Here is a 10447-nt window from a genome sequence, read left to right as displayed (position 1 = left end):
GAGATTTCTCTGTTTTTGAGCAGTAATTTATAAGTACCACTGATATGTAAATATAAACCTGTTTTGTCACACGTTGAAGGAATGGGACTGAGAAATAAAAACTCTTCCCATCGTATTTGTTTATAAAACAGGGTTATTCCACATCGGCGGTGTTCTTTTTCACGAAGCTACTGAAGGCATCGCGAAAGCCTGATCCATTGATCGTCAGATCCAGGCGCCGGCAGGACTCCTCGGTGTTTCCACGCCTACTACTTTCACCCCCTTTGTGGTAACTCTCCGGCTCACACACACTTTGCCAGACTTCCAGGAGTTGGAGCCACTGATCGGAGAGGGAACACCGACAACGTAAGGGGGAAGAAAAGAAAGAATAAATATATTCCCTGCCCCGCATGGATTTGCTTTCTTCTCTGGAGGGATTTCAAGGAGGTGCAATGATTTGTGTCGCTGGGAATTCTGGAGACTTGTACCGGAGAGAAAGGGCACACGTACTCTACGCTGCAAAGTTGTAAAAGTAGTTTCCCTTGAAGTTCCCCCCCTCAAAACCACCCGTTCTGACTCCGTGCTTCTCCAGTTTGTAAACCCCCTCAACCATCATGGCGAGGCGGTCAGCGGAGAAACCTCTGTTTTTGAGACCGAACGCGCGCGCTGCTTTTCGGGATAAACACATTGGCTCGCGCGGAGGCTTCGTGGCTTTTTCGCGGAGCTTCGTGTTAATCTGCTTGGCTCTTTCTAGTGGATATTGCGGAGCCGAGACGGAGTTTTCCATCCTCGAAGAAGCGCAAGTCTTGGCCGAACAGATGAAAAAGCTGTCCTCTCAGGAACTGGGAGTCTTCACTATGCAGGTAATTAAATAAAACAAATAAAAGACACCAAGTTGTTTGAAGAACCGCTGAATGTGTTTGGGTGCAAAGCAGATAACCTCCGCTCGTGTCACATCGAGCGAGTTGGAGCGGGTTTTAATGTTTTTTTTTCTGGCGCAAACAGGAGCTCTAAAACAGGCCTGCACAGCGCAAAACTAAAATAATAACAACAATACTTTCATAACCGCAGAAAAGATACTTTGTCGACAGAGATGTTAATAAAAGTGTTGCGAAACAATAAGCTTCTATGTTGCAGTGTAACAACAGGCTCTTTGAAGTTGGGACGCGTTTATCTGGGACATGAACACGCCGGAGGTTTGAGATTCTGAAAGGCTGGCGTTTTACCCTTTTATTCTTTTTTAAGCTCTTAAGTAGTCCCAGTAATAATGAAATTTATTTAAATTCCAATACCTTCAATTATTACTACACTCTCTGTGTGTATTTGTTTTTTGTGTATGCTACCTGAAAATGCCAACAAAAAACGGGACAAAGTGTCCTTCATAATGCACGTCATAATTTCTTAAAAATGAGTGCCCTCTGTCCCGCTGGGTGCTCCTGAGCACATGTCATTGTGCACATACTCGAGTTTATCTTTTACCTGGTTGATAAATAATCTCCCGCAAGTCAATCTGCTGCAGCATATGGGCTCATCCAGAAAATCATATTTCCCCCAGAAAGAGCTGGTGATGGTTTATGATTAAACGCAAACAGCCTGGATTTCACGTGGATAGAAACACACTCTCTCAGCATCAGTTCTAGCACAAATGATTGCACCTAAAGCTGCCACTGATACATGTTTTCTTCATGAGCAATCTTTTTAGCAATTTTAGAATTTGTTTTTGTAGATTTGTCTAATAATTTAATTAATAAAACTCCACAAATTGAAATTTCAAAAATATTCAGGTCCAAAAGGAGGAAATCTGCAATTGTCACAATTTTGTGCTTCTAGCTGTGTGCTTCATTGCCTTCTAAAGACACCCCGCCGACTGCTTTCAAGATAAGGGATTAGTTTGGTCGTGATCAGTGTTTGTTGTCCGCCAAGCAAGCGTCACAGTCAAAATAAAGATGCAGATGTTTTGGAGTTTTGATCTCATGAGATACCAGCCGAAATGAACCCATTCAACAGCGAGTCGGTGGACATGAGAGACAGATCTTTCTTTGGAGAGTGGAAGTCATTTCATTCAAAAATTCCAAACTCAATCACTCCATCTTGCAAGCAGATTTGTGTTCATCTTGTGTGATACTGAAGTGAGCATTTTTGGGGACTCATTCTTAGTATTATAGTGACCAAACAAAAAATGCTTCGACTCTAAAAAGAAGCCAGAGTCATCAGTGAGAATGACTGCATTGTTGCAGCCCCAGTAGACGAGTAAATGCACTATATGATAATCATCCATCCGTGCAGTGCTGCATTAAATCACCAAATGGCAGGAGGGTGCAGTGCCAGGGGTGTGAAGGAGGTGTTTAGCACTTCAGAGGCAGAGGAGCTCGCAGGCCCCGAACACAGAGGCGCAGCAGCGGGGGGGCCTCGGCCCCAAATGGTGTTTCATCTTCTCTGCTTCCACACTGAGCCGCCTTCATCCCAGCTTTGGGAGTCGGCTTTGAGGGCTTCCTCTGATCCCACCGGATCTGCTGTTGTCACCGCTCATCCCCTCCCTGAGCTCCAGTTTGTGCTCTCGCCGCCCCGTTTCTGGTTCTTTCCATCATTATCGCTCTCCCTTTCTCTGACTTCTTTCCCCTCTCCCTGTGCAATTCTTGTTTTCAGCTCCTGTTGGTGTGAATACTTTGAATTAATAGCTGTTTTCCCCTCAAACGAGAGTAAAACGCCTCCATCAGTGACAAAGATGTAATTAATACGAAATGATCTCAGCTTATTGTCGGCCTCACTTAGATTCTCGTGACTAATTTCGCATTCATACAGCAGCGTACAAAATGAAGTGTTCAGCAGTCGGCATCCTTCCCCCGTGTCAGGGGAAAACGGTTTTGAGCTATGAAGATGTTGCAGAGCTCTGAAAATCTGACTTGGCGTGAAGCTTTTTTTTGTTTTTTTACTTACTTCAATTGAAGTGGCACATTTCACAGATTTGCCAGAGTGGTCTTCCAGTGAAAACACAACTGCAAGGGTCTGTTTCAGTCCACGAAAGGACATCGGCTGTGCTGCTCATATCGTGCCTGATTGAAATTCAGAGATGTGCCAGTTCAGCTAATTTTTTTTTGTCCCTTTCTCTCTTTAAAAGAAAAACAATCTTTTCCACATATGTTTGTATCCAAACAGAATCACTGATTTTCATTAAAAGTCTTAAATTTCTTGAGTCACAGCTGGCCCTCATTATCTCTTAAAGGAGTTCTTCAGGTTTCTTTGTCCACTGAGCTATGTGCTGAGTTCACGTGCTGCCTTTTCAGATGAGATCTGAGGATTTTGCCATCAAGTGAGCATCCCAGCATGCCCATTTAAAATGTAATTGTACCCCTCTGCACCCCACCCCTCATTCTCTGGCAGATGTGTAATTTGAGGCTCGCCTCTCATCGGTGTTTTTGAGTCACTGGGTTAGCCTTGTTCACTCTGTCATTGACTTAGTCATCAGGGGACTTGAGGGCTTACAGCTGATGCCTTTACACTGACAGGTCTGCTCTTAATATAAATATAAATATATATGTATTTGATTTAGTGGTGAAACCCTACTGTAGGTAGGGTCAGACTTTGCTGGTTTGCGACATATCAATCAGAAACTTGATGACAGTCTTCCCTTTTGAGACGTTTCATATCTTCCTGAATAATTTATGATGAAGATTTCTACATTACGACTGCTTATTGTGAAAGGAGAAGGTCTTAGATACCCATAGAGCTTTTCATGTTCGATTTCCTGCAGGCTTAAGCAGAAGGCTGAAGATGGCAAGTTTAGTTTTGGATCTCGATAGGAAATTCAATCTCTTTTCTTACAAAACACACGACTGCAGCTACTTTTGACCAGTAAGTGGAGCAACAGGCTTGATCACTTGTAAACATGCAGTAAAGAGAGATGTTAAACGTACATAGCCTGATTGCTTTTAACGTTGAGAAGCATGTATGCACTCTTGGCTGCTTATTTATAAAGGAAGTTTCACTGTGTTAGTTTCAAGGGCCTCAATCCTCACACAAAAGTATGGTTTGAGGCTGAACCCCTGAGGCTGGCTCGTCTGTTTATCCCTGGCCCCCTAATTGAATATTGATAGCGTAGTGAAGGTTTGTGTTGGGGTAGCTCTGGCAATGTCTTCACTCTGCTATTTTCTGGTTTGGGATCAGTCCAATGGTAACAGAGCTGAGATTGACACTTTGTTGGTTTCTTTAACCTAGACTTGGCTTGATTTGATTTAACATGCACTCCTCTGTCTCTCTCGGTCTCAATCTACCTTTATTCTAATCTTCTTGCTCCCATTTCTCTTCTTTCTCTTTTATTGGCCTGTGTTCCCGTTCCCTTACTTTATATTGAATCAGTTGCAGAGACAGGGTGGGGGAGGAGGAAGGTTTGAGGATATACAGCAGGACATCAGAATTCCTGCTAGGCTCTCTGCAGTACAGCTTCAAAGCCTTCTTGCCTCTTACTGCGTTGCCTGCATGGCTCTGTGCTCAGTCAAGGTTACTATGAGCCTCACAGGCCCACTGCTTCATCTGGGACTGTTACTATTCCCCATCCACACTCTCTCTCTTTTGACTTTGAGCCTTCTCTAAGTGTGCATGTTGAAGCAGATCATTCAATTAACAACATGATTACGATTTATTTGTGATCCACTGTGCAGCCTGTCTGCTCAGATTGGAACCTGGTAGTCTGAGAGCATTTTCAGCTGATTATAACCCAGATTATATGAAAGAAGAGGTGTCTTATAGAACTTTTTATTTTCAATAGTCCTCATCTAATGGGAATATGAGCTTTTCAGTGTCTTTTCAGCACGTTTCTGCTCTTGCTTTGTTGCAGCTATAATGGGACTGTTTTTAGTTCCCTTTCTTCGGGGCACAGAGGTTATGTAATGCGACCAAGTTTTCTCTTTCAGTAAGTGTACTTCTGCAAATGACAAAATATGAGACTGTTTCACTGATGGAAACAGTCTCATTCATTCCTCCCTCTTTACTATGTTTATTATGCCAGTATTCAAACAGGAGCTCTGCATGATGTTGCAGTAAAATTTTATTCTGATGAACTCTTGAGCATTCTTGTTGTTCTTTCTATCTGGCATTTAAATGAGTGAGTCCGAGCAGGGTTAGATCGTAAAGTCGTCACAGCAAATGTGAACTAACCCAGTTGTCTCACTTAATTAAAATGCAGTTCACATATTTAAACCGATATTCTGTAATTAATATTTTATTTGGTGCCAGCAGAGGTGAACCAATGTATAAACTAATTCATTTTACTAGGAACAACTAGGAAAATCTTTCGTTGCCTCAGCTCTAACCTTGTATGTAGACTGGTTCGTGAGTTGGTACGTACATTCTTGGTTCCTAAACAGTGAATACTAATTTGGATTGAGTCTTGCCTTGTTGCTACCCTAGTAGGCCAAGGTCTAAATACGAATGACAGAATTTCAAGTAGTGGAAGCAGAGTAAATTTGAATGGTTGTCATTTTGTGTTAGCCTAGTGATGGGCTTTGCCTTTTGCCCCATGACAACAGGGATAGGTTGCAGTACCCCTGTGGCCGTGGAACTGGAAAAGTGCTTGGGAGAATTGATGGACTGTCGCAGCCTAATCTTCAGATTGTTCTATATCCTTATTATCTAAAGACCACAACTTTAAGCTTTCCCACACTTTACAGAAAGAAAGTATCCACATTGAAACAACAAGCACAAGATCAAATGTTAAAAGCAAAGTAAAATTCTTGGGTGTTTGCGGCTCAACCATTGGATTTATGGGGGAATGGGTTAAAAGTCTTCCTGTCTGGTTTTTAATGATCTCTGTTAATGTGACATGTGGTTACTTTGTTTAACCTTGATTGGATTCTAACCTCATCCCATTAATGGTATGCACTGTTTGCCTTTCCCTCCGATCTCTTTTTATGTGTTTGGTTAATAGAGCCAGGAGTGCTGTGAATTAGTCGACCTTGAATTGAATAGCAAGGCCAGAAGTTTTTCTTCTTTTTTCATTCTGACCATAAATTGTGATGCATCTCATTGGTATATGAGCCCCCTGAGGCTGTGCTGGACTGTCTGTTCTTTTTCCATTTTAACAGTGTCTTTTTTTTCCCCCCAAGCTTTTATTGCACAGAAAAGTTTCTGTTGCTTTAAAACTACCTGCTTTTAAAACATAGTTGTTAGATTCTTGCTCCCAAGTTGCTGAAGATGCATGAATACTTCATAACTTCAAGCTGCAATGTTTTGCAGTGTGTGCAGCTTTAATGTTTTTTTTTTTGTTCTTTATTGTTTTTATCCTTGCTGAATTGCAAATGAGCATCGTGCACATTCGAGGCTATACGCTGTCTACATTTATTGGCAAGAGTGTTTTTTTTTTTCTTCTATAATTTGAAAGTTGCACTGTTCAGTCGAAACTGAGAATTTGTTTTCCTTTGTTCATTTTGCTGGAAAAAAACAGGGCTCTCTGCCAACAGCTGCAAGGTCCCACAGCAACGTCTGTAGTGTTTTAAACTTGGGATGACTTTCACATTGGTCTTCAAAATTCTTGGGCTGTCCAAAATCCTGGGAAGCAGCCCAGCTCTCTCGATTGTTACTTCTGTTACAATGCAGGAGAGAATAGAGTAAAGAGTTTTTATTAAATCAATGGCTGCTTGTGTGTTTGGGCCTAATTCCAGCCACTGAGGGGTTCAGGCACCCTTTATAACCAACTGCCTTTGAGAACAGTGTGTCGGGCTTCTAAACCGAGCACACACCAAACGCTGCGAGGTCCCCAGAATTCTTGGATCAAACTAGGAGTTGGGTATTACTGTCAGATAGAAGCTGTCTGGATTTAAGGAGGTCATTTTTAATAATTTTGTCTCTCTCTTTTTTTTTTTTCTTATTGTTTCTTAGCTTGGGTAGGGCATCTATTGGTCTTATCAGAGTCTACTGTTTAATATGATTATGACCAAGGAGGCCATCTTCTTTTATTTTTATTTTTTGTATTTTACAATATTTAGAATGTTGACTTTAGTTTATTAGTTCAGACTTTTAAATGAATGCCTATTGTCTAGCTATTGTTGGGTGGACTGTTGTTACATTTGTGCAGATATGCATGGTGCTCAAATATGAAAGCCTGTGGTTTTGGATCAGTGCTAATTTGACTGTGTGGTAGTTTTAAGAAAATGTCTTCATAACAGCACTAGGCTGAAAGATCACTGATGAAACTTGAGATTCATACAAACTCCCATTCGCACTTTTTTTTTCTCAAAAGAAAAAAAGGTGTCCACAGTCTGATTTGGACATTTCTTGGTTTCAAAAGTTTATCTTCTGTCTGTTCTCAGTGTGTATGCACTAGAGGCTTTAGTACATCACATTTCCACATCACACTTGCGTAAGTTGCATACTAGACAATGATGGGCTACCAGAGTACTTGGCGTATCAAAAAGTTGAGCATAGAAAACTTTCTTCCTTCAGCAGATAAAAGAGAAATTTTCCACATGTTTTAAGTGACATTTTCTAAGTTATCCATGTCAGGTTTTAAAATTTGACTTGTAAATACAAATTGTAGATTGTTTTGTGTTTGAGTCGTTTTGGACTGCAAGGCTGTTGGAAGAGCTATATGGAAAGAAATATATTTTCTTCCAGAGCGTTCACATGATACAGCTTTCCATCATTTCGGTCAGATCCCTTTACATTTTCAGCCAGTTTAAGTACAGCCTGCTGCACTGCCTCTTGGCTCCCGTTGGACAGCGGTCAGGACAAAGCATGAAACTGATGTTCTTCTCCTTCTGCACCAGCTGTTGTGGTTTAAATCTGTCTGTACTGTCGTGGCCAGATCATTTAACTCACCGCTTTTTGATCCGTTTTCCACATTTCTTAGTTAAAGGAGGGCCTCTCAGTTTGGCTTTGACTGAAATTGGTTTTGCTGTGTTTTTTTGTTTTGTTTTGTTTTTTTCTCTTAAGCCTGTACATTTTTGTAACTGTTTTGGTTGCACACTCTTTTTTTCTTTTCTTTTTTTTCTCCTGACCTGCTCCTAAAATGCCAAGCTGCTGTTAAGAATCTCGATGGAATGTTTCCTTGGCTGCTGTCGCAGTGCTTTGAAGTTAAGCAGTTAGATTAGGAAGCTGTAAACATACTGTCCTTATCGGTTTAACCTGATATAAAGCTAAGTGGGCCACTTGCAGGTAGAGCTAGCATCTGGCATTATTCACAGAACAATGAACTAAATGTTCTTAAATAAAGAAGTATAGCCCTGAAATATGAATGTTAACTAGTTTCACTATTTATCTATTAGCAATTGCCCAATAGTCACATTGGACACAATAGCCATCTGTTACCATTAATATAGCAGCTGAGCTCAGTGTAGATGGATAAAACATGAATAACAGGTGGAATATTGAGCTGTGACGGAGCAGATTATGGACATGGGGACAACTGGACATGTTACTGGCTGTGCAGAGCAGTGAAGAAACATGGCTGAACTGAGAAGATGGTCCTGAGTTTTGAAAACTTGTCCGGAGCAGAGCAGCCAAATCAGATGGGGTTTTCACACCTAAAGAGCTGCAGACTGAGGCAGAGCAGTGTGACCAGTGGATGAGAGAGAGGCTGCCGGCAGATGTGGACAAGATGATAAACTTTAACTTTTCTACGTTTACAATAATTTCTTAAAATCAGTTTCTTCTTTTGCTGTGAGGTCTGTTTTAAAGTGTGACAGGGAGTGACCAGTTCAAACTTTCACAGTGATGTTAGGTATGGTCTTGTTTGTTGTACTCTGTTTATTAATATGTTCTATCATTTGACCTTCATGATCTAAAGTGAATTTATCAAAAAAATTTGTATAAATGAATAAAACCTAAACTTGATTTTAAGTGTGTATTTTGTTAAATCTATCTTATAATTTGGGAAAATTTGTTAAAAATGAACAACTTGGCTTTTTCAAGAAACAACTTCTTTGCCGTTCCTTCTGTTGTTGGAGGATGGGGTCAAACTCTATCCCGTGGTATCAGATGGTATGGACTGCTTTACTGGGTATTAGCACGGATTTTGCAATTCTAGTGTCATGACAACCCTAGGGTATACGTGAACTTAGTGCTACAATGTCATGTGGCAACAGTTAACACACTTTGTTGATTTGTGCAAACTACAAACAAACAAAGAACTCTTTTCAAATCCATCGCACTCGCAATTTTTACCTTGTAGGTCTAAAGCTACAGACTTTTGTGTTTTTCAAATGTAAGTTTGGATCCTAGCTAACCCACTAAACATCTGAGGCACACAATAACACAAACGTACCACTCAGTCGAGGCAGCGGTAGACCAGAAACTCATGTGTTGTGCAAGATAAAACTACTATTTTCGTCAGCGAAGCCTTCTAGCGTACACAAGTTTGCAACGGCTTTGGGCCCATGTTAGAAAGAAGGATCTCTAAGCAGAGAACGCACTCAATCTGTATTTCTTTTGGTTGGCTAAGATTCAATTGTTGGAGCTGATCCTGTCTATAGTGCTTGGCTTCTGTGCCAGTCAGCGCTTTTTTTTGTTAGGAGGGATTGCAGACTGACATCTACTGTAGGAAACGCATCGACTGGGCTTATATTTTTTTTAAAGCAACACTTAAAAAAGCTGAGCTTTCCCAAACTGAGTGAAAATAGTAACAATATTGTGTAACCATTTATTCTGATTTAACCACAGTACGTGTGACAAAACACTGAGATATACATTAGATATTGAGACCACAATAATCCAGCAGTAACTTTTGGTCCAAATGTATATAATATTTGTATAGTTTCATCATCAACTTTCCTGACAACTGAAATTATCCACGCCGTTATCTCCTGTGTGTTGAGCTAAATCCTGTCCTTGCGCAGCGCTCCAGGTTTTTAGCAAAAGTAGCTAACTCGGCCCTCTGCTTATTAGTGATAAGAACTAATTAACAGGCTGTGCTTAATCGGCTCATTCTCACTTTTTCTTAATGATTCTCTCTTTCTCTGTTACCCCTCTCACTCTTCATGTCCCATTCGCCGTCACCCTCCCTCTGCCCTCTCTTTTCTACACACTAATTCTCTCACACACACATAAGCCACAATGAATGTGTGTGCATGTGTGAAAGAGAGGATCTTTATTGGTGATCCAAGCTTTGTGTTTTCTTTTTCTAGATTCCAGCCAGTGTTACTTAGTTAGCTCCAACAGGAGATGACCTGGCAGTGTGAGCCAGGGGACCCCAGGCCACCCTTTAGCAAGTCAGTCCCTTCATTCACCACAATGGGCGAGACTCAAAATGAACTCCGCCTGAATAAGAGAGAGAGAGGGGAAAGGAAAGGGGTGGGGGTTGTGGTGAAGGCAAAGGGGGGCAGTGAGCAAAATGCCCATTTGGGAGGGCAAAGAGAATACGGGGACCAGCTCCCACTCCCCCTGCCCCCCAGACAACATGGTCCCCATCCCCCTCAAAATGCGCGCGCGCACACACACACACACACACACACACACACACACACACACACACACACAC

The 10447-nt window shown here is 41.4% G+C and overlaps 1 protein-coding gene across 1 annotated transcript in view; it reads left to right on the top strand.

The window, feature by feature from the left end:
• Positions 1–235: 235 nt before the first annotated feature.
• cachd1 (cache domain containing 1) overlaps positions 236–10447 on the top strand; it is a 100377-nt gene continuing 90165 nt past the window's right edge. Inside the window, exon 1 of the mRNA XM_005945114.2 lies at positions 236–842. Within this exon, the coding sequence (XP_005945176.1) occupies positions 594–842 (249 nt within the window). The 5' untranslated portion in view covers positions 236–593. The remainder of the gene's footprint in view (positions 843–10447) is intronic.

Source organism: Haplochromis burtoni, unplaced genomic scaffold (assembly GCF_018398535.1).
Source record: "Haplochromis burtoni strain Fernald_Lab_line unplaced genomic scaffold, NCSU_Asbu1 Contig_423, whole genome shotgun sequence".
Classification (NCBI taxonomy): domain Eukaryota; kingdom Metazoa; phylum Chordata; class Actinopteri; order Cichliformes; family Cichlidae; genus Haplochromis; species Haplochromis burtoni.
Note: the sequence above shows the minus strand (reverse complement) of the source record. Positions and strands in the feature narration are given on the sequence as shown.